The following is a 25,202-nucleotide window of genomic DNA, read 5'->3' on the forward strand; positions in this document are numbered from 1 at the left end:
CTGCTTACTTACCCAAACTATCACATTCTCATTGCTCATGATTGAAAGCACTCCTTCAAATCTCAGAGCATTTGCAGATGGCTTCCTTCACACTACCACCAGCATCATCATCATCAAAACACACAACAATCTCTGCATCTGGGAATCCTTAAACATTTGCTCTCAACTTGATTCAAGTGGTCTCTGGACTGAAATACTCACACCATTGAGCAACTTGTCTCCCTAGTATGACACACCATAGTGAAGGAATATCCCTCCATCAGCTAGAGCCAACACATCTCTTTCTATGCCAACCTCACTGCAAGCGCCGTCCCTGATCCATCTGTCATGTACACATTACTTATGAAGTTTGTCTCTAATTAAACACAGTAAATTTTATGGCAGGTCACTGCCTATTATTTCTATTAGGCAATTGTAAGGTATAAAACTTTAACAAAGTTTCAGTAACTTATATTACACAACTGCTCACCAAGCTACAACTTAACAAAAAAAAAACGCGTATTATTAATAACAGATGCGAAACCTAATGCATTTACCAATGCTTGTTGACATTTCTGTTATCTCATGAATTACTGTTGCTATCAATTAAACTTCATTAGACCTTCATTTGGATTGGTTGTTTCGAGTTATTTCTAAGTCACTTTTAATTACACTTGCCCGCATCTAAACATACTGTTTCAGGACTTGCTAACTCTGCACACCTGTCCAAGACACCGGGACACTAAATTAGTCAGCCAAGTTCCCTTGCCTATGAAGTCTGAACAGTACTCCACAAAGGGTACACTGATCATCACTGACCCGAGAAAAGGTTTTTGCATTTCTAGAAGACCGGAAGAAAGTTATACACAGTCCGTTGTTTGACCTGTATACAATTTAATGTATTTACCATTTATTCAAATTTTTAATTCCTGCCTGTGCATTCTTTTTACCAGTTAACTATAATAGCGTTTCATTTTTTATGGCCCACTTTAATGTTAATAATGAATACTTACAAAATACTTTGGCTTCTCAGAACAAAGAGCACGATACCAAATGTATTCTGAAGTCTCTCCTGCATGCCCGATATACTCTTTATTGGTCCGCTCTTCTGCACTATGTTCACTCTTGGATTGGGTATATATTATAACTTTTGGCTCTAGTCGAGCACAGACGAAATGTCGGGACTATTGGAAACTATAAATAAAGTCCTGTATAAAATGTCATCTACCCATTGAGATTAACATAGAATTAGGAGCAGGATCTGAATGGTATCCAAGTCAATTCAATAAACAGAACATGAAATTCAAAACTGCTAATGAAGGCAAAATGAGCTGGATTTGAGACACAACCAATTTAACAATGGTTTTTACTTTAAAAACATTTTAATATCCTGAGGTCTGTGCTTCGTACTAGGGGGGAGTTTCACAATAGGAATTAGTACGGATGGTAGCACAAAGCGTAGTGCATTATTATCTTTCTTTGTTCATTAAGGTACATAAAAGGTGCAATCTTGATCTATGATAAATCAAGCCCTTATCAAAACTACAACAGGAAGATATACACTCAAAATATACAAATGAAACAATTCATAGAATATTCTATTTCAAGTTCAAGTAAAATAAGTTCTAAATTGCAGAGGGAAACGTATTACTGGTTTAGAAATACTGAGTAATGTTCATCTTGCTTCCGACTGTCATTTTTAGTGCTTTTCCTCTGATATTAGCCCCATTCCAGTGTAAGTTCAAGAGATAAAGTGAAAGCAGAGAAGCAAGTCAAACTGAATTAGTCCCGAAAGTCTGAGCAGGAGCAGAGGACCATGTATTTGGCTCTGCAGCCAATTGACCTTTGACAATATATATTTGGATCTGTTGGCATTCAGTCTGTTATTCAATTTTCAGAGAATCTTTTTTTTCATACTGTTTATATTTTCACGATCAAAAATGTCACAATCTGCATCTCCATTACACAACGGTGTCTCTTTAGTGTGTGTACTTTCTTGCTTCTGTCTTCTGATTTCTTTATATCGCAATGTGATATCTCTAGAATAATAAAAAAAAAAATAAAAAAAAATCTGTAAATTTTAAAGTATTTATTTGAAAGTTAATAAACAAAAACATTATTCACCATATGACGTAGGCTTTTGCAAGGTAACACTAAACAGCTATGTTATGCCATGCATAAGGACCAGATTCAATACTTTGTACTCTCATGCAATGGTTACATGTCTATCAAATACGCCACGTTACTTACCTTCTATAATGCTTTATCTGGTAGAGATTATCAAGCAGCATATTCCTTACTTTAGAATTATCCCCAGACTGAATCTGGAAAATTTTGTGAGCAGTACTCCTGCGTGCCGGAAGGTAGCGTCATTTGACTCTGCGTGGCATTGTCGTCCGCAGTGGAGGTGACTTGCGCGGTTGCTTATATATGCACCACTGGACAGCACTGACGTCAGCTATATTTCGTGACTTTCCATGTCACTAGCACTGAGTCACGAAGAATACTGACCACTGGTGTGGAAAACTAGGGCCTTAAATGGGGGAAAGCCCTATCCCTAGCAATCAGATAGCAGAGCGGGAAGGATGTGTGTGTCAGTAAAGAATTTGCGGCTAGGTAGATTCTCTACCAGATAAGGTGTTACCAAAGGTACATAACTTGTCCATCTGATAGAGACTTCTAGCAGCAGATTCCTCAGGGAGGTGGTTCGTACCAAAAAGTAGTGGAGGACCGAATGGCCAAAGTGCCCATCCCGACGGACCGGACTGTGCAGGCAGTAGTGTTTTGTGAACAAGTGCAAGTAAACCTACGATGCTGCCTGGCAGATGTCTAGAACCGTGAATCCGCATGCCAATGCAGCGGTTGCAATCTTGGCCCTGGTAGAATGAGCAGGCAAACCCTCAGGGAGCTGGTTCTTGGCCAATGCGTAGAAGATATTAATACAAAACACGATCAGACAGGAGACTGTGCGCTTCTGCGCAGCCTTTCCATTTTACTGTCCGACATACCCACATGACGAGTTTGTTGTCTATCCAGAACTCTTTTGTGCCGTCAAGGTAGAACGACAATGCTCATTTTGGGTCCCAACAGTGAAGTCACTCCTCTTCCTTGGAGGGATGTGGCAGAGCGTAAAAACGTAGGCAGAGTGATGGACTGCCCTGCATGAAAGGGAGAGACAACTTTCACCCAAAATGAAGCTCTAGCTAATAAAACCAGCTTGTCTGGGTAGATGCTCAGGCATGGAGGCTATCTTGAGAAGGCCTAAAGCTCACATACACTCTGTGCAGATGTTATAGCAACCAGGAAGGCCGTCTTGATGGTAATGATTCCGAGAGGACCGTTGTGAAAGGGCTCATAGGGATCGCACATCAAACGCCTGGACGAGATTAAGGACCCACTGAGGCATGATAAAGGCAGAAGGAGGAAACTTATGTTGCAAATCCTTCAAGAACCTACGTACAATAAAAGATTTGAAGAGGGGTGGCTGGTTAGGCAAACACAGAAATGCGAAGATAGTACAAATATAACTATTTAATGTGCCCAGAGCAGAGCCCTGCTAGGTAAGGTAAAGAATAAAGAGCTATTTAAAGTGCTTAATGGTTTTTAAACCCTGGATCTTGCTCTCAAGAAATACATGCGTCAGAAGCACTTTGTGATTCTCTGGCCAATCACTTTGAAGACAAAATCAAAGTGATCTATCAGAACTACCCTAGACCGTCTAAACAAGCACGTGAATAGATACATTTTAACCCAGCCCCCCGCCCCCCTCTGACAGTGCCACTAGTTTAGGAAAGTTTAATGCTTTTTCACCTGAGACAATTCAGAAAGTGCTTGCATTAGCCAAATCAGGCTTTCCTTTAGATATCTGTCCTCCTATGATCTCTTATGCTCATCTATCCGTCAACATCAGTAAAACACCACCAACCTGGAAGGCGGCTCTGAACATGCCGATTCAAAAAAGGCCAACGTGGCACTGGCTAACCTCACCAACTACTATCTTTTCTTGTTGCTTCCTTTATTGGGCAAGCTGCTGGGAGGACTAATAAATAAACAACTCATGGGGTACCTAGAGGTCAATAAGATTCTGGACCCGTCCAAATCTGGCTTCAGCCCATCACACAACACAGAGACAGCCTGGTAGCAGTCACTGACCACATTAGATGCTCTCTCAATGGTAATTTACCATCCATGCTTGTGCTGCTGGACCTGTCTGCAGCGTTTGATACTGTCTCATCCTAGGCTACTCCACAGGCTGCAGCGCTACACTGGCTTGCTGATTTCCTTTCCAACAGAACTCAAACCATGACTGGGTTCATGTAATTCTCACACCATGATGTTGGACAAGGGGGTGCACCAGGGAATTTGTCTCAGCCTCATGCTTTTTACCATATATGTAACACCCCTGCCAAGGCTATTAAAGATTTTGATTTCAAAATAATAAAATTTTACTCTGATGATACGCAGCTAATAATCTCTTCTGACAAAGCTCTGGTCAAAGCAAAATAATTTTACTCAGCTTGGATGAAAGCAATTGTTGCCTGGATGACAGAGAACTGTCTCCAGCTGAATGCAAGAAAAACAGAAATTTTACAGTTTGGCAAGGCCGAAGAGCTTTGGGCCTCTGATTGGTGGCCTTCTGGACTTGGTACAGCTTCAACAACCAAACAGGTAGTCAAGAACTTGGAAGTCCATGTTGACCAACCAATTAGCATGAAAGAGCAGGTTTTGTCCATCATATGTTCCTGCTTTCAAACAATGTGTCTGCTGAGACGAGCTTTCGCTTTCTTCCCACTCACAGCGAGGACAACTTTGGTTCAGGCTCTTGTTATTAGTCATGTCGATTATGGCAATGCCCTATTGGTCTCAGCAAATGTGACGTTGTCAAAACTACAAGTTGTGCAGAACACCTCCACCCATTTTATTTGCAATATTCCATCCAGGGTGGCATCCACTCCCCTCTTGCGTTCCCTACATTGTCTACTGGTCCGGATAAGAGTTCTTTTTAAAATCTGCTGCCTAACTCACAATGCTCTGACAGGGAAAGTTCCCAACTACCTATCTTTTTTTTTTTTTTTATAAAAAATTTATTGTGCAGAGAAAAAGGGTACAAGCACGGGCCTACAACCTCCTGGGCCGGCCGCTAGTATGCAGAAATGATCGAGCAGTTCAAAAACAATGACTGGCCCGCAGGGGCTCCGCTAAATGACAGGAGATCAAGCTGCACATAAAGGAAGTCAGGATACACCCTTTTTACATAACTATCAACCAAAGTAAAGAAAAACAAAAAGCAAGGCGAAAAACATTGAAAGGGCGTCTAACCATAGCAGAGGAACTCCACATAGGACCACCCTAGGGTGGTCAATAAAAGGGGGGTCTGAGAGGGAGGGGGGGGGGCACGGGAAAACCAAATCTATACTCAGATGAACAGAGTAAGCAAGGAACCCTCAAGGATCAGGGGGACAAGGCAACCTCAGACGTATCCACCAGGGGGGGAGAACAGATAGTCCCTCGATACACATTCCACTGACCCCAGATTCTACCCCACGCCCCCGGTTTACCACGAGCCACATACACCGTCTTCTCCCTGAACATGCACCAGTCCATGTACTCCTTCCATACGGACACGGTGGGAGGCCGTTGGGAACCCCAAAGCTGCGCGATATCTCTCTTTGCGATCATGTTCCTAAGGGCCGCCCACCGAGCCTGAGCCGCATTATAGTCACTGGGCTCCCACACATTCAGAACACATCGGCGCACCTCCGGCAGCAGAGCGACCCCAGTGACTCGTTTCATAACATCATGCACCTGGCGCCAATATTCCGCCACCTCGCGGCACTCCCAGAGGATGTGGAGAAAGGCGGCACTGAGCCCGCAGCCACGCTTACAGAGCCCGTCATCAGAAAACCCCATCGAGACCAAACGGGGACCCGTCACATAGACACGATGGAGAATCTTAAGCTGGACCAGACGGAGACGGGCCGGGATGGCAACCTCCTTAGGGGATGACAGCGCAGACTGCCAGTCCTCGTCGTCCAACTCCACCCCATCTCCCGTCCATGCCTCCCGAAGACGCACCAAGAGATCAGCCCGATTATTTATTAGTTTTTTATAAATCAGGGAGATAGTACTGTCGGGGACGTGTCCGTCGAGTATACGGTCCTCTAGAGGCGAAGAGACAGGGACCGTGGTCCCCTCCCCAAAGACCGAGAGTTAGGGCGTGCCGAACCTGGGCATAGCGGAAGAACTCCCTTTCACTAAGCTCGTACTCGCTCTGAAGCGCCGCGAAGGATTTAACCGCGCCTTTAACCCATAGGTCCCCCACTCTGCTAATGCCGATCGTATCCCAGTGCTCAAAGCCTTTCGTTGTCCAGAGGCTTCCCAAGCGCTCAGAGGCGAATAGAGGAGTAGCACACGTTAACCGCCCACTCCAGCCCACAGCTACATTCGCCGCCTTCCACACACGTACCGCAATCCTAGTAGGGCCCGTGAGGGTCCTTCCGGCAGATCGAGAGTAAAGCGCTCTGTTATAGTTACCGCCGGGAAGCAGGAATTTATCCATCTCATATGCCGGGTTCGAGCCAGGAGCGTACGTAGCATGGTTAATGGCAGACAGCTGGGAGGCCCAATAGTACCTTCTAATGTCAGGAAGCGCGATGCCCCCGTCATACCAGGGAAGAGTCAGCTTTGCCAAAGCGATACGCGCACGACCGCCCCAAACCAGTTTCCTCTGCAAACTCTCCACTTCCCTAAAGTAGGCCGCCGGAATGATATCGAAGGAGTTCTGGAGAGCGTAAAGAAATCTGGGAAGGGACATCATTTTAAACAGTGCTGCGCGACCAAGTGGAGACAAGGGCAACTTACACCACCGAGCCGTGTCCGCCCTCAAACGCCGGAGGGGAGACAGGAGATTCTGCTCATAGCGGACCGCCGGATCCAACGAAACGTATACCCCCAAGTATTTAAAGCCGGATTGAGACGTTTGGATCGGAAGCCGAGGCGGCAAGAGAGGAAGGCCACCGGAGATAGGATACACGCAAGATTTGGACCAGTTAATTATCAAACCCGAATTTCTCCCGAAGGAAGTAAGGACATCAAAAAGCACATTGAGCGACTTCCGCGGCGAGGTGAGGTACAGAAGAATATCGTCCGCGTACAACGAGACCCGATCCTCGAAGCCCGGGGCCCACCGGATCCCTCTGATCGAGGGCTCCCAGCGGATCCAGGCAGCGAGCGGTTCCAAGGCGAGAGCAAAGAGCAGAGGGGACAACGGGCACCCCTGCCTAGTACCCCTCCCGAGCGCGAAGGGCCGAGAAACCCGCCCATTGACAACCACCTGAGCCATTGGACCAGCATAGAGGAGCTTCACCCAACCAATAAATCCCTCCCCAAAGCCAAACTTCGCCAATACGGCCCAAAGGAATGGCCACTCGATGGTATCAAAGGCCATCGTGGCGTCTAAGGAAACCAATATGGCCGGTTCAGAGAAGTACTCCGCCCTAGCGAGGACGCCATGTAGACGCCGCAAGTTGAGAGCGGTATTACGATGAGGGATAAAGCCGCATTGATCCGGATGTATCAAATCACAGATAACTCCCAGCAAGCGATTAGCGAGAACCTTGGCAAGGATTTTCGGTTCGGCATTTAGTAGGGAGATAGGCCTATATGAGGCACAGCGGTCTCGTGGCTTACCGTCCTTGGGAATAACAACTATAGTAGCCAGACGCTGGTCGTCGGGAAGGGAACCCCGCTCGAGCGACTCCAGAAACATACGACGGAGGAAGGGCGCGATTTTATCCGGGCGTAGTTTATACAGTTCAATCGGCAGTCCGTTGGGGCCCATAGCCTTGCCAGAGCGAAGGGAACGAATCGCGGTAGCAATCTCGGCGACAGACAGGGAGGCATCCATCTGCTCACGGTCCTCGACGGATAGGCCGGGCAAGGCAATATCCCGCAGCAAGAGACTAGAGTCATCCTCATCTCTATCAGACACCGGGGAGTACACCGCCCGGAGGTGGTCAGCAAAACACTCCACAATCTCACCAGGGTCAGTCACACACACTCCATCCGAAACCCGAAGCTCCGGGACCACACGATTCACTCTCTCCTTCTTATCCAACCAAGCAATCAGTTTACCCGCCTTGTCCCCGGCATCATACAACCTACCCTGTTGCTCCCTATACATGCTCTTGGCAGCGTCAGTGACAAGAGACTTATATTCAAACTGCTTCAAGCTGAGGGCATGAAGCCCATCCTGAGTGACACCCGTCTCCAAAGCCGCCTCCAGCCCCGATATTTCAGTCTCCAGCTTCACCACCTCCTCATTCTTAACCCTCTTGGCCTCCACTATCTGGGATAGGGCATGCCCGCGGAGCACTGTTTTGAAGGCTTCCCACAGGGACACTGAGGACAACACCGACCCCTCATTCTCGAGAAAATACTGATCAATCGACTTAACAAGGCTATCACGAATCTTGGGGTCGCGCAAGTACCAAGGGTTAATAGGGGCAATCCGCCCAGCGGACCGCATCCCGGTGTCGAAAAGCAACCACAGTGGGGAATGATCAGAGATACCCCGGGCCAAGTGCTTGACCTCTCGAATCCGGGCAGTCTGGGCCGCGGGCATAAGAAAATAATCCAATCTGGAGAGACTCCCATGGGCCCCAGAGTGAAATGTGTACTGACACTGTGTCGGATGCATTAACCTCCAACAATCCACCAGACCGAAGGTATCCAAGAGTCCGCCGAGCCACGCCTGGGCAGCAGGGAGGGCCCTGGGCGGGTGGCGATCCAAATCACCCGAAACAACCGAATTAAAATCCCCACCCATAAGCAAAAGACTGTCAGGAAGCTCAAGCAGCATACGACCCAAGTCTGAGAAAGTGGAGTTCTGGAGGCCCGGGGGAACATAAACCGAAACCAATGAAAGGGACTGTCCCTCCCACCTCCCAATCAGAGCCACATAGCGCCCTCTATCGTCTAGGACAACCCTGGTGATCTCTAGCGGAAGTGAAGATCGTAGGAGAATGCCCACCCCTCTAGAGCCAGTGGTGAAACCGGAATGGGCCACAAGTCGGTATCCCCCCCCTGTTCATGGCATGACAAACATTACCAACCAGATGCGTCTTCTGTAAGAATACCACATCAGGAGTCAAACGACGCAAATACTGCAGCACAACACCCCGTTTGATACGATCCCCCAATCCGTTGACGTTCCAAGACATCAGTCTCAACCCGTCCCCCCCATCCCCTCCAATAGATCAAAGGTCCCCCAGCAAATAGCGCGACACCTGAAACTGAAACAGAGCCAATACCTCGCCTTGAAAACAAAAAACACAAATCCAAACAACCCCTCCCACCCACCAACCCCCCCCAAATTCAACTCCCCCCACCCTGCACCCCTGCGGTCCAGAAAACCACCCCAACTTGTAGTGTGCCTGTCGCCCTACAAACCCCATTCTACGAAAAGACCCCGGAGGAGGAAAGGGATCCGTCCCTGCCCGCCCCCAACATAGATCATAATTAAACAAAATGTACAAAAGAAGTAGAACCCAGCCGAACAAAACAAAATGTCAAAGTCAAGGACCAAAAGTCACTCCGAAGGAGGCCCGCCACCCTCGGCACCACCAGAAGGCCCAGGCCGGTCACCCCGGTCCGGCAGAGAATCCAGCCAGTCACTCACAGTCGCAGGACAGTCAAAAAAGGTAGCCCGGTCTTCGTATTCCACTCGGAGCTTAGCAGGAAAAAGCATTGAGTACTTAAGACCCAGGTCCCGGAGACGGCGCTTCACCCCCTGGAAACCCATCCGCTGTTTCTGGACCAGTTGGGTGAAGTCCGGGAAAAAGTTAACGGATGAGTTCCCATATCGGACCGGGCCATGTACCCGTGAGGCCTGCAGAATCGCATCTCGGTCTCTGTAGTGAAAAAGTTTTGCGACAATAGGCCTCGGGGGAGCTCCCGGTCGCGGCCGACCGCCTGGGACTCGATGGGCCCGCTCCACAGCAAAGAACTTACTCAGGCCAGCGGGGGCAAGCTGTTTGAGGATGAGTTCCTCAACCATAAGATCCACCGGGCGATTGTCGGAGGTCTCCGGAACACCTATGAGGCGGATGTTATTGCGTCGAGCCCGTCCCTCGAAGTCCTCCAGCCGCCGGGCCATCAGGTCGTTGGTCGACTTGAGGTCGCCGAGAGCAGTCTGCAGGTCCGACACATCCGTACCAAGGGTGGACGTCCGCAAATCCAGCGACTGGACCCTCTCATTGGTCTTAGAGAGATCTGCCCGAATTAGCGTAACATCAATGGCCACCGTGTCGATTTTACGGGCCAAGGCCTCGTACTGCTGAGCGATGGTCTCCTTGATGCCATTAATGGCGCCCATGATGTCCTGCAGGGACAAATCCGGAGGGGCGGACGGAACACCCCCAGCGTCATCCGGGAGAACACTGGCCGTCCCAGGGGACCCTTTACCCTGAGTGTAGCGGTCCATGTTGTTGGTCTGGACCGGTCCCCCACGTAGGGATGTCTTGGTCTTACGCCTCTCGGGATCCCCTCTGCCTCCCATGTGGAACCACGCTCGCCGAAGGGGACCACCGAGCAAGCGTCAAAGTGGCACGGGCGAAGCCGACACGAGCCGTACCAGGGACCGCAATGTGGCGGTGCGAGAGGATCAAAATCAATGGGCACACTGGGTTCAGGCGGAGGCAAAGGCACGAAGCGAAGGCCGAGTAAAAACCCAGCCGCACAAAGCAACTCCACTGTCCAGCCACTCAGAGATCCAAAAGTGAAACCGAAAGTGATGAGACGGCCGCCGGCACAGCCCCGATGCCGTTGTTGTTCAACTATGCCCCGGCTCCACAGTTCACCTTCGCACCGGGCACAGCCATCAGTTGGGCTTCAAAAGTTCAAACCACCATAGATCAGGTCTCCCAGGTCCGATTTGGTTTCTGAAAAGAGTTTAGGGTTCAGCCAACGTTCATCTTCCAGAATCCGTCAACCAAGTCAGGATAGAGTCAGGATAAGTTCCGAGGAGCAGCGAGGGTCCGGGGAGCCCTGTGCTCACGCGACCATCTTGGATGCGTGCTAGGCTCCTCCCCCCCAACTACCTATCTTTGAAGCGTATTCATTATCACCCTTTCAGACTCCTAGGATTCGGTGAAAGCTTTCCTCACTGTTTCATCAGATCAGAAAGCGCTGCTCGGGTCATGTTCTTACCTAGACCCTCTTTACTGGAACGAGCTGCTGTTTCACATTCAAACATGTACTGACCACTTTCTATTCAGGAAAGCAATTCAGACATTACTGTTATAGCTTAACTGCCTCCTCTTGACTATGACCTGTTGTTGCACGGAGATACCCCTCCTCGGGTGATTTGTGCACGGTATAAATTAAAACATAACAAGAACCTGAGAAAGAGGAGCAGAAGGGGGGAGGGGGATTGAGAGGGGTCAACCTGTTTTCCTTGCACACAATGCCATTAACTTGCCCCAATGGCAGGCGTATACAATTTTGTTGGAGGGGCACCTGACTACCAAAATAACATCACAGACTTCACAGAAGGTCGAAGGCGGTCAACTGTCAATGCTCAATCTGCACACAAGAAGGAAAAGTGTTACAGGTTTGGGCAGAGAACCCTCCCCTGCTGCTGCAACAGAAGATCCTCCCGAAGGGTCAGCCTGATCGGAAGACTGATAGCCATGTTCAAAAACTCTGACCTACTTAAGAACTCTGGGCAGGAGTTATATGGGTGGAGAGGCGCAAGGCGGCTGAACCTCAACTCAAGACGAAAAGCATCTCCATGTGAGAACATCCAGCGCGCAAAACTGCTGACATTGTGCGATCTCTGCAGTGGCAAACAGATCTAACACCACAGGAGGGAGACGCTATTCGTGATCTGCAAGGCATCTTCTGGAGTTTGTTTACCCTGGTGTTCAAAGCCCTCCAGGTGGTGAACCACAAGGGAATTGCCATGCTGTTCCAGCCATGTCCAGAGATACAGGGCCTCTTGAAAAAGGGTTCACAGCTCCACCCCGCCTGGTTTGTTGCAGTACCACATGGCGGTGGTGTTGTCTGTGAACACCTGCAACTAATCTTCCCTTGATGGGAAGGCTTTTAATTCCAACCATATCACCCTGTGCTCCAGAATGTTGAAGTGGAATCCTCTGATCTCCACCTCTCCCAGATGACTGCCCCATCCCAGGAGTGACACATCTGTCACTACTGTTAGATCTGGTTGGGGAAGGGGTCTGCTGCTGACTCAATCATGGTTTGTTAACCACTACTGCCGCTCTTGTATATTAACCTCAGAGATCTGGACCATACCAGAGGGATTTCCCTGATGCTGTGCCCACTAGAACGAAGGTACCACTGCGGAGCCCGTATATGCTAGTGGTCATGTGTCACAAGCAGGATGCAGGAGGCAATGAGGCCCAGCAGCCTCAGAGTCAGTCCCACTGAAATCCAGGATAGAGGCGGAAGGAAAATGCTACTTACCCAGTATGCATCTGTTCTTGGCATATAGAGCTGTAGAGTCATATGCTATGCATAGATCGCTATCTAGTGTTGGGTCCGGATGTTTGCACTTTGTTTTTCTTCGAAGAAGTCCCAGTCACGAGGTAGGTGACTCCTCTTTTCGGTGATAGTGCGCATGGGCATCGACTCCATTGTTAAATTGTTTTCCCGCAGAGGGTGATACTGGAGATAGTAGGAGTAGTAAAAGGAGATGTGCATGAATGCATGCATCTAAGTAAGATGCTACTGCAACAGGTATAGGTATCAGGGGAGGTGGGTGGGCGCATATGACTCTACAGCTCTATATGCCAAGAACAGATGTATACTGGGTAAGTAGCATTTTCCGTTCGAGGCATATAAGCTGTAGATCATATGCTATGCATAGACTACATAGCAGTTATCTCCCAAAGCAGTGGCTATCCTGTATCCGTTGCAGTGGTCTGAAATAGTGTACGGAAAACAACCTGGCCCACTCTAGCTTGTTGTCTTGCTAACACATCTACACAATAGTGCTTTGTGAATGTGTAAGGTGTAGACCATGTTGCAGCTTTGCATATGTCATCTATGGGTATATTTCCTAAAAATGCCATAGAAGCCTCCATTTTGCGTGTAGGGTGTGCTCTAGGGGGGACTGTTAATGTTATTTTTGCTTTTGCGTAGCAGATTTGAATGCACTTGACTAGCCACCTAGCAATTCCTGATTTTGATATGGGATTGCCTTTGTGTGGTGGAGCAAAAGCGACAAAAAGTTGATTTGTGTTACGGAAAGGTTTTTTCCTTTCTATGTAATACAGCAATGCTCTTTTTACATGTGTGTAGGGCAAGTTCTGCTAATGAATCTGGATGAGGGAAGAACACGGGTAACTCAACAGATTGATTGATATGAAACACAGAAATGACTTTAGGAAGAAATTTAGGATTAGTCCGAAGAAGTACTTTAATTTGGAGCATTTGTAAAAAAAAAAAAAGGTTCTTCTATAGTTAATGCCTGAAGTTCACTCACTCTTCTGAGTGATGTGATAGCCAGTTTTCCATGTGAGAAATTGCAGTTTTCATTTGTGCAATGGCTCAAAGGGTGGACCCATTAGTCTGGTGAGATTCCATATTGGAGCAGGAGGACGTCTCCGGGGAATAACTCGAGTCCTTCCATAAACGCTTTAACGACAGATACTCTAAAAAGAGATAGATGTTGTCTATTTTGTAGGTATGCAGCTATTGCAGCTAGATGTAAACTTATTGTATGCTAAATTGGAAAGTTGTAGATGTAATGTGACAGCCCAGCAGCCGAGCCGCATCCAGAGTGCCCCGGGGGCGCTCCCACGTCCCGACTGGTGCTGACGCTGCCGCCAGGAAGGGGGCGGAGCCTACATGCGTATGAAAACCCGGAAGAGGAAGGAGGTGGGTGTGGAGGCGAGGAGACGGAGGAATCCACAGGAGACGGCGTGACGGAGAACGAGGAAGCAGACGAGGGTGACCAGAGCATCGGGACGGAGACGAGGGAAGAGGAGGTCGGCACCCGGACGCCCAGCGGACGCCGAGAGGAAGCGGACACGAGGACGCAGGCGAGCCCCGAGGAGGACGCGCTGGACGAGGCGACCGGGTCCCTGTCAGCGGGCTCCGGTTTCAGGCGAGTAGTGGGAAACTCTGGGAAATCTGTGATTGGGTGGTGGACAAGGGAGGCAGGTTTCTCCGGTCTGTAGCAGGGTGGGTTGCGGTACCTGGGACGAACGGGAGAGCTTTGGAGACCCTCAACACCCCGACCCGAACCCTGACTTGAGTGACAGCCCCAAGGGGGAGGAAAGACGCGGGGAGGCAGACAGAGACAATTGGGAAAACCCTGAAGGAAGGGCCCAGGAAGGAAAGGGGAGTATACCCTTGACAGTGCAAGAACCCACCTACACCTAGGGAGAAGTATCCCTGAGTAAGCATAGGCAGTACAGGGCGAGAATAGGCCACAACACAGGTTATCCTAACCGCCTGTCCTTTTCTTTCTCCGAGGGGACGCCTGGAGACGCCAGCCCCACGGGACAACCAGTGGAAGGACCGAGAACCCAAAGGGACGATCGACGGAGAGAAGGGACCACTTGGACCTACGGGAAAGCTTCATCCTGCTATTTCTGTCCTATGTTGGGTTTAATAAAGCCTTTTTTCCGCATCAAGTAGTCCTTTGCCTCTGTGGTCGTTCACAGTGGTGTCAGAAGTGGGATTTCTTCTATCCATACGCCATGACGCAACCCATCGGATTGGACGAGATGCTAACGCAGTTGGCAGAAGGACAGCGACACTTACAACTGGTGATGGAGGCGCAGTCCACGGAAGCCAAACGCGACAGAGAACACCTACAGGAGGCGCTCCAAACCCAGGCCGGTCTCATGGTGCAAAATCAAGTTGTCCAGGACACGGCCATCCAGAAACTAACGGATACCATTGCAAGCACCAAAGTTCATCCCAATGTCCCTAGCTCTGTCCTGCAGAAGTACCGGGCAGGAGAAGACCCGGACTTCTTTTTTACCAACTTCGAGCGAGTAGCCAGTACTGCCCAATGGCCTGTGGAAAGGTGGGGCCAGTATGTCGCCCCTTTGTTGTCCGGGGACCTACAGACGGCGTATCAGGCGGCCAACCCGGGAGGCCAAACACCCTACGACACGATAAAGAAAACGATCCTGGAGAGATTAGGGTGTGACCCGGAACACTATCGTGCCCGGTTTCGGAGGGAAAAGTGGCAAGCACAGGACAATCCCCGGGCTTTCTACTATCGCATCCAAGACCTCGGGACTAGGTGGCTACAGCCTCACTCCTCCAGCATGGACGACGTCATGGAGAAAATACTCCTTGAACAGTTCATCGAAGGTCTCCCGACACCCACCCGGCTCTGGGTCCGGCAACACCCCAACCTCACGGTGGCCTCTGCCATCGAACTTGCCTGTGCGTATCAAAGGAACCCTGAAGCAAGATCCTTCACACCCCGGCTCCCGACCGCTCTCGTCCATCGCTGGAGAGCAAACCCCCCTAGTCCCTCCACTCCTGCCCCTCGTCCCCTCATCGACCCCCGGTTCTTGCCTCGTCCAACCCCTAAAGAAGGGCTACAGGGGCCCCAATGTTTTCATTGTGCGGAATGGGGTCACATCTCCCGCAATTGTCCACAGAAACAGGGCAGCACTGAACCCATGGACGTAGGGTACACAAAGGGGAGGATACTCTGGGCAGGGGACGGGAAAAAGGCATACCACCTGATCCTACGAATCAATGACGTAGACACCAAGGTCCTCATAGACTCAGGATGTAGACACTCGGTCATCTCCAGCGAACGGATACAACCCTACCAGTGGCGGACGGGAGAGACCGTTTCCATCACTTGTGTCCATGGGGATCAGAAAAACTACCCCGTCGCGGAGGTTTGTCTCGGCCAGGGAGAAACCAAGGAAGGGATTAAGGTGGGAGCCATCCCACAGATGGTGGAGGAGATGATCATAGGGACTGACTACGCGCATTTCCCCTCCCTGCTCACGAGAGCCATCACAGAGAAGGACACCCGAGGCTGGTTACAAGACGCCCCTCTTTACAACACCGAGTTACAGGCAGGTAGGTGTAGAACAAAGAAAACCCGCAAAGAAAAACGAGAACAGAGTAGGCTTATGGTCCTGAACGGTCTGTCTAACACAGCCTCTTCCTCCTCCCTAGGCACCGACTCCCCTCCCCGACCCCCGCTCAGCTTTAGGGCTGAGCAACGAGAAGATCCGGCGTTGGGACAAGCCTGGGCCCGAGCAGCAGCCGGCGAAGAGAATCAGGTAGGCCCTTCTTTTCTTATCCGAAAAGGACTGTTATACAGAGTTGTTACAAAAACCGGAGACACGGTCAGGCAGCTCCTGGTCCCTGTCTCATTTTGTGACCAGGTGCTCTATTTGGCCCACAACCAAGCCGGAGGGGGCCACTATGGGAGGGAGAAAACTGAGGAATACCTATTGCGGCGGTTCTACTGGCCCGGGGTTTTTTCTGACATTAGGAGATATTGCACTGCTTGTCCCACCTGTCAAATGACCAACCCTCCTCATATCCCCAAAGCTCCACTGCAGCCCCTTCCAATCATTGATGTACCCTTCACCCGTGTTGGCATGGACCTGGTAGGCCCTTTGCTCGCGTCGGCACGAGGATATAGGTACATCCTAGTATTAGTCGACTACGCGACCCGCTACCCAGAGGCCATCCCTCTCACAAGCATGACCACCAGTAGCGTAGCCCAAGCCATGATTACCTTCTTTAGCCATGTGGGGTTTCCCCGGGAACTCCTCACCGACCAGGGAACGCCCTTCATGTCTCGCCTGATGGCCCAGATATGTACCCTACTGGGGGTGCGCCAGATCCGCACCTCCGTCTATCACCCCCAGACGGACGGCCTCGTTGAGAGGTATAACCACACGGTAAAACTCATCCTAAGGAAAACCATTTCCGAGACAGGAAGAGACTGGGACAGACAACTACCTTTAACCTTGTTCGCCATACGAACACACACAATCCTCTACAGGATTTAGCCCATTTGAATTGGTGTTCGGGAGAAAGCCTAGAACCCTGGTGGATATGGCAGCCGAACAGTGGGAGGAGGAAGAAGACGAGGGAAAACCTCTCCTCGTGTATACCACACAGCTAAAAACCCGTTTATCGACTCTCTGGAACCAAGTGAGGGAGAACCTCGACGGGGCTCAGCACAGGCAAAAAACGGTCTATGACCGAAACACCACCCTTAGACACTTTAACGTGGGGGATAAAGTCCTGCTCCTTCTGCCCTCCTCAGATAACAAGCTCTTGGCTCGTTGGCAAGGTCCGTACTCAGTCCTAGCCCAAATCACTCCTGTCACCTACAGAGTAGCCGTCCCACACAGCGGCGAAAAAGGGCAGATATACCATGTGAACCTGTTAAAACTGTGGGTAGATAACACAGACGGCCCACGTAAGCCAGCCCCCGCCCTACTCGTCACGGACAGCACACCGTTGGAAATTCCCTTCCCCTCCCTGGGCAACGCACCGGTCCTCAACACCATACCCAAGGGGCCCCACTTGAACCCCGAGCAGAACCAGGCCCTCCTACAACTCCTTCGGCGCTATCAGGACGTGTTCTCCACCAAGCCCGGGAGGACAACACTCGTACACCACGAGATACGGACTGATGGGGCAACACCGATAAGACAATGACCCTATCGTATCCCAGAGGCCAGGCGACAGATCGTAGAATCAGAAGTGCAGGACATGCTCGCAGCGGGTATCATTCAGCCCTCCTGTAGCCCTTGGTGCTCACCCATCGTATTGGTACCCAAACCCAACGGCACTGTCCGCTTCTGCATCGATTATCGGCGCTTAAACGCCGTATCCAGATTTGATTCCTATCCAATGCCCCGGGTCGACGAAATGCTCGACCGCTTGGGAACAGCACGATACATGACAACGCTGGACCTAACGAAGGGCTACTGGCAGATAGCCCTAGCACCAGACGCCCGTGAAAAAACAGCCTTCGCCACACCTTCGGGTTTGTACCACTTCCGGGTGCTTCCCTTTGGGTTGCACGGAGCCCCTGCCACCTTCCAGCGGTTGATGGACGTAGTACTAAAACCTCACCATGAGTATGCAACCGCCTATCTTGACGACATAGTCATCTTTAGCACAACCTGGGAAGGACATCTAACCCATATCGAGGCCGTTCTCAGTGGTCTTCGGGACGCCGGCCTCACTGCCAACCCGGACAAGTGCATGATCGCCACAGACAACATAAAATTCCTGGGTTACCACGTACACCAAGGACATATCAGACCGCAAGTGGACAAGGTACATGCCATCCAAACCCTGAGCAGACCGACTACGAAACGAGGTATCCGGGCGTTCTTGGGGCTTGTGGGGTACTATCGTTGTTTCATCCCCCGGTTCTCCGAAGAGGCCGCCCCTCTCACGGACATGCTAAAAAAGACAACCCAACACAATCCGTACATGGACCCTCGAACAGAGCCGCAGTTTCGACACCTTGAAAACCCGGTTATGTAACGGTCCCCTCCTGGTCTGTCCGGACTTCACCCGCCCGTTTACACTCCAAACGGACGCCTCTGACAGGGGCTTGGGAGCGGTCCTTTCTCAGGTTGCCGCCTCAGGGGATTCTTATCCCGTGGTCTACCTGAGACGCAAACTTCTTCCCCGGGAGGCGCACTATTCCACGGTGGAGAAGGAATGTTTGGCGATCCGGTGGGCGGTACAAGCGCTGCAGTACTACCTCCTGGGTCGCCCTTTTACCCTATTGACTGATCATGCCCCGCTAGTGTGGTTGGCAACACACAAGGACACCAACCCCCGGGTTCTGCGATGGTTCTTAGCACTCCAACCTTTTTCCTTTCAGGTGGCCCACCGGCCGGGTCGTCAGCAGCTCAACGTGGACTTCCTCTCCCGCTGCCAGGAGTCCTCATGGCCCGAGCGGCCATGCCGGGAGGGGATGCACTGTGACAGCCCAGCAGCCGAGCCGCATCCAGAGTGCCCCGGGGGCGCTCCCACGTCCCGACTGGTGCCGACGCTGCCGCCAGGAAGGGGGCGGAGCCTACATGCGTATGAAAACCCGGAAGAGGAAGGAGGTGGGTGTGGAGGCGAGGAGACGGAGGAATCCACAGGAGACGGCGTGACGGAGAACGAGGAAGCAGACGAGGGTGACCAGAGCATCGGGACGGAGACGAGGGAAGAGGAGGTCGGCACCCGGACGCCGAGAGGAAGCGGACACGAGGACGCAGGCGAGCCCCGAGGAGGACGCGCTGGACGAGGCGACCGGGTGCCTGTCAGCGGGCTCCGGTTTCAGGCGAGTAGTGGGAAACTCTGGGAAATCGGTGATTGGGTGGTGGACAAGGGAGGCGGGTTTCTCCGGTCTGTAGCAGGGTGGGTTGCGGTACCTGGGACGAACGGGAGAGCTTTGGAGACCCTCAACACCCCGACCCGAACCCTGACTTGAGTGACAGCCCCAAGGGGGAGGAAAGACGCGGGGAGGCGGACAGAGACAATTGGGAAAACCCTGAAGGAAGGGCCCAGGAAGGAAAGGGGAGTATACCCTTGACAGTGCAAGAACCTCCTACACCTAGGGAGAAGTATCCCTGAGTAAGCATAGGCAGTACAGGGCGAGAATAGGCCACAACACAGGTTATCCTAACCGCCTGTCCTTTTCTTTCTCCGAGGGGACGCCTGGAGACGCCAGCCCCACGGGACAACCAGTGGAAGGACCGAGAACCCAAAGGGACGATCGACGGAGAGAAGGGACCACTTGGACCTACGGGAAAGCTTCATCCTGCTATTTCTGTCCTATGTTGGGTTTAATAAAGCCTTTTTTCCGCATCAAGTAGTCCTTTGCCTCTGTGGTCGTTCACATGTAACAAATCGCATATAATGTTTTGGACAGAAGCATCAAGCGGGTTGATGTGGTGGTTATTACAGTAAATCACAAACCGCTTTACTTTGCTTCATAGCAGGCTCTTGTGGTAGTACGTCTAGCTTCCTTGATAATATTCATACAGTCGGGCCGTGGTTAAGATAGCCAAGCTCTAAGACTTCAGGTGCCAGATTGAGTTGATTGAGGTCTGGGTGTTTTATGTCTGCATGGCTCTGTGTGAGGAGATTTGGTGTAAGACATAGTTTTTAATGAGGAACTACCAAGAGTTCCAACAGGGTTGTGAACCATGGTTGACCTGCCCATGTGGGAGCAACCAGGATTAGTGTCAGGGACGCTTGTTTGAGTTGCCGAACCACTAATGGAATGAGTGGGAGAGGTGGAAAAGTGTAAGCAAATATCCCTGACCAGTTCATCCATAGTGCATTGCCTTTGGACAATGGATGTGGATACCTGGACGCGAAGTTTGGGCATTTTGCGTTTAGGTGCGTGGCAAACAGGTCTAGGTCTGGAAAGCCCCACATATGAAAGAATGGGAGGAGAATTGAGGGTGTAGTTCCCATTCGTGGATTTTCTGTGTCTGGCGACTTAGCAGATCTGCCATCTGATCTACTCCTGGGAGGTAATTCTGCTAGGAGATAGATTTTGTGATGAATGGCCCACCTCCAGATGTCCTGGGCAAGGTGGGACAGTTGGAGGGAGCGTGTTCCCCCTGTTTTTGTATGTAATACATAGCTGTCATGTTGTTGGTACGAACCAGGACAGCTTTGCCCGCTAGATGGGTTTGAAAAGGTTTGAGGGCTAGAAATATGGCCATGAGCTCTAGATGGTTGTTGTGGAGCCTCCACAGGCCTTGTATTGTGTGTTGCTGTAGAGGAGCACGCCAGTTAGTTAGAGACGCGTCTGCTGTTAGTACTGTCTGTGGAACCAGGTCTATGACGGGCCTTCCTTTTGACAGACTTTGTGTGTTCCACCACTACAGAGAGTGATGGGTACGGCCGCTTACCAACATTACATCGGTTAATAGACCATGGGACTGGTTCCACTGACTGGCTAAGCAATCCTGAAGCGGACGCATGTGGAGCCTGGCATATGGGACGATCATTGTAGGAGAGTAGGATCTGCTTCACATGTTTACCCCCGCGTTTTGCTGGTGTTTCACCGTTTTTCGACTTTAGTGTGGCTGGGACCCTGCTATCCAGGGTCCCAGCCTAGCTGCTTCTCCTCTAAAATGATGCCATGTACTTTAGGTACAGTTCAGATTGGATATGAGGTGCTCTTATCAGTCCCTAGTATATGGTATACTATGTACCCAGGGCATAGGTACCCCAGAAGCCTACCAGGGGCTGAAGCATGTATTATGCCACCCCTGGAAAGCCACCCAAAATGACACCACAGGTCTGCTACTGCAGCCTGGGTAAGGTGGTGCATGAACCCCTTACTGTGATATAAGATATATATATATATATATATATATATATATATATATATATATATATATATATTTACACATACATTCAAGTTCCCAATTGCCCAAGCATAGGATGCACTCGTCCAACAGCAATAATATCAGGCTGCAGCACAAACGCAAACTCAGTTTTCAATCAATAATGCCTGACGCGTTTCAGACTTCCATCGTCCTTGTTCACAGGCAGAGTTCTCGCTAAAAAATGAAGCCAAACCACTGATTAGTAACACCTCTGTATTTATTGCCCCAGTGGGCCTCCTGATAAAGCACTATGCATTCTGGGATCGGTGGTTCAGAAATCGTTTCACAGTTCATAGTAAATACTGCTTACAATTCAAAATATCCAGTGCGATGCCTCTCACATATTTGAAATAATCCAGCCATTAGTGGGCTAACACTGAACTGTTGTTTGCGTGCAAATTCAATCTTACGCCATGCTGCTGGTCCGGAAAGAGCCTCGTACTCACAAGGCAGCCGGCCCGCTGTTCAATCAAGCGATGGTTCAACCTCACGGCTGGATATTTTGAATTGTAAGCAGTATTTACTATGAACTGTGACACGATTTCTGAACCACCGATCCCAGAATGCATAGTGCTTTATCAGGAGGCCCACTGGGGCAATAAATACAGAGGTGTTACTAATCAGTGGTTTGGCTTCATTTTTTAGCGAGAACTCTGCCTCTGAACAAGGACGATGGAAGTCTGAAACGCGTCAGGCATTATTGATTGAACACTGAGTTTGCGTTTGTGCTGCAGCCTGATATTATTGCTGTTGGACGAGTGCATCCTATGCTTGGGCAATTGGGAACTTGAATATACACATACATACATACATACAGACACACACACAGACACACACATATAAACCTAGAAGTCACACCTATGGCAGGCCTTATCAATCCTGAAGGCGGGGTGCTTGGTTCTTATGTGAGAGGGTGCCCCTGCATGAGCAGAGCCCCTCTGCAGCATTCGGAGACCCTTCTCTGATGCCGTTTGTAGTGCAGCCTGACCATATACTCTTAAGTGCATTATAACCAAACGGTAAAGGCTAACTTTGGACTGGCTGCACGGAAACATGTTGTGTTTGGTGTCAAACACCTTGCAATCATACCCCCACACCTGTAACCTTCTAGAAGGCGAGACATGGCAGCACTAGTATACCCGGTAGAACCGTAATAGAGCCCTGGCATCACAAAATGGATGCTGCAGCCACAGACACAAGTCTGGCCTCCTACTGCTGACCGAAACTCCGGCAGGGGAGGCCTGGAAGATAGGTTTCCTGTCACAGGGAGGTGTAACCACCTCTCAGACAGAATTATGTGTATTGGTCGCTGGGTGGAAGCACTCTGAGTGCTCTGAAGTCCTGCACTGGGGGCACATTTGGTGTCCCTGTGCATAGTCCAGCTCAGACCGGTTCAGGGGCATCCAGCCCCTGCTCTGGCGCGAAACTGGACAAAGGAAATGGGTTAGCCACCCCTCTTTCCAAACCCTCCCATAGGTGGGTTCCCAGAGCTAGTCCAACCCCTTCCTTAGGTATAAGTAAGGAACCTCTGTAACCAGAACTTTAAATTACCCTGGACGAAACTCTGAAGTCAAATCCTGGACCTTCGACGCTCTGTTAAAGACCAGAGGACTGAAGAAATCTTCCTTGGGGTCAAGGAGTGACTCCCCTGCTTTCAGGCACCAACGAAGCAATTTGCCGGTCTGCATTATCGAAGCTCCCGCCGGACTCCGAAGTATTTGCAGCCCAGGAAGAGGATTTCCAGACATCTCAGAGGCCACCCAGAGTCCCCAGCAAAGCTGAGACCCGCAGCCCTCGTGAGCAGCGTGGGACCGGAACTCCTGGTAACCGTGCATTTCTTCTTGACGTCTCTTGAAGTCGTGCTTGGGCTGACTTGTAGCCCCCCACCTCGAGCACTGAATCCACTGAAGATTGTTGGCCTGGTCATTCCGAGTGACCCGTGGGCCGCCATTTTGTGTTTCATCTCAAGGTTCCTTCGCGATCCCTGGTCCGTTGACTGGTGGGTCCCTGAGGGGGTAACTTTTGAATTTCCTTGGGTTTCCCTGGTTGCTCCAGATGTGCCCCGACTCCCTACCAAGTGGTGAGTCCCACAGACCTTGCTGGTCTGCACCAAAGCATCTTTCTCGTTGCTGCGTGGGTTGCTGTTGCCAAGGCTTGGCGAGTCCAATCCGGACCCCGACACCGTAGCACTCGACATCCTTCGTGGGACAACTCGAATCCAGCTCATGGTCATCCTCGACGCCTCCTGGTCCTCGTGGCTGAAGAGTCAAGCTTCACCTCTTTCACCTGAAATCAGCCGACATCGGTGGGCATCTGTCCATTGCCTTCCTGGTCACTGGCCAGTGACCCAGACTCTGTCCCCTCTGCTTTCAGGTTCTTCTCATCTTCGATCCAGGCTTGGATCTCTTCGGACACTTCGCATCTTCACAGCAGCAGTACTTCTTCGCCAGCTCTCACTGAAATCGACGACGTGACCAGACACCAAAAGACACCTATGCACCCGGCTTCCCTGGGTGAGGTAACACAAATACTCTGGTGCTCCCGTGGGTGCTAGCCCTAGAACTTCCTAAGTCCAAAAGGGTTTGGTCCCGACTCATTTCTAAGTGTCCCTAATCTTTAAAAATCTAACCGCGACTTTCCGCATAGAAGCTAACGGGAGCTCGCGGCTGTGTTCACACACTGCACACGGTCCCCGTGGGTCCCCTGTGTCACTACCTTGGGTGGTTCCTTGGGATATACACACAAAACAAGAACTGGGGGTCTAATGACAGACAGCACAAAAATGATGAGAGAAACTGAACCAAAGTGCAACAAACCAAAACTAGCCAAGAGCAGAGCATGGATTACCATCAATCTTACTCAAAGGACAGAGCAAATAGTGAGAGAAAAGTAGCTCTCATGATCAATTAATATCATCTGGTGATCCAACTATTGGCAGAGGTGTGTCCCTTGATCATGGGGACTGCCTCGCTAGTTTGAAGCTCTATTGCTCAATCAGACTGGTTAGTGTTAACCAGCGAAACACCAGGTGTAGAAAGTTATAATGAACAAGGATAATAATCCTGTGATGTGCAGTGCAAAGAAAAGGAAACGGTGAAAGCTAAAAAAGGTTGTGTAGAGAGGATAAACCTTAATATTACAAGTACTCTGCACACCTTGATTAAAAGGGTGTAACAAGGTTATAGCAGTACTAACAAGTGACTGCTATGTAAAGGTCAACATGTTTCAGCCATCCGGGTTTTGCTGCCCACGGCTTTCGTCAGGACCTATGTTGCACTAAAACATGCTACTGGAAAAAATACACTTCTAAGCGTGAAAGTGACCACACATATCTACCATGTATGGGGTTAAATAAGATTGAAGATAATACAACCTGGAACAATCTAAATCCTCTAGATCGCAAGGTGTAGTCATCACCTAAAAAATAAACCAATTATTGCACAAAGCCCAAGCGCACACACACCAAAAAATGCTGTCAATAAGGCAAGAATCTGTCTTTGCATTAATACAAAGCATATATAAATTGCTTACCCCACGTAATCTGGGATTGTACCTCACCTACACTGGAACCTCGCTCGGGTGTAGGGGGCCCCGCTCTATATCGTGGGAGACAAAGGAAAAAACGAAAACAGATTTGCTAAGTTTTAGCTTTTTAAGTTTCTGTTATTTGTTAAATGTTTTTTATCATGGTTTTGTAATTCTTTTTTTCTAAAAATTATTTTTTGATTTATTTTATTTCTTTAATTACGAGGAATCTACTAGTATGCCCCGCTGTAATTCTAGCTTAACGCTCAAGAGTAAAAAACGCTAGACTCTCACTCGAGTCCGATC

The 25,202-nt window shown here is 50.1% G+C and overlaps 2 protein-coding genes across 3 annotated transcripts in view; one reads left to right on the top strand and one right to left on the bottom strand.

Annotated features, from left to right (window-relative positions):
* Window positions 1–1,342: 1,342 nt before the first annotated feature.
* PTDSS2 (phosphatidylserine synthase 2) overlaps window positions 1,343–25,202 on the bottom strand; it is a 426,270-nt gene continuing 402,410 nt past the window's right edge. For both annotated transcript variants that reach the window (XM_085644752.1, XM_085644754.1), the window contains one exon: window positions 1,343–2,018. In XM_085644752.1, coding sequence (XP_085500878.1) covers window positions 1,874–2,018 — 145 coding nt within the window. In that variant the 3' untranslated portion in view covers window positions 1,343–1,873. The remainder of the gene's footprint in view (window positions 2,019–25,202) is intronic.
* Window positions 14,709–19,453, top strand: LOC146860794 (uncharacterized). The gene is made up of 4 exons (XM_085646470.1): window positions 14,709–15,451; window positions 15,497–16,065; window positions 16,165–16,271; window positions 18,857–19,453. The coding sequence occupies exons 1-4, from the start codon at window positions 14,709–14,711 to the stop codon at window positions 19,451–19,453; spliced, it is 2,016 nt and encodes a 671-aa protein (XP_085502596.1).

The sequence above is a fragment of the Triturus cristatus genome, chromosome 3_1 (assembly GCF_964204655.1).
Source record: "Triturus cristatus chromosome 3_1, aTriCri1.1, whole genome shotgun sequence".
In the NCBI taxonomy this organism is placed as follows: domain Eukaryota; kingdom Metazoa; phylum Chordata; class Amphibia; order Caudata; family Salamandridae; genus Triturus; species Triturus cristatus.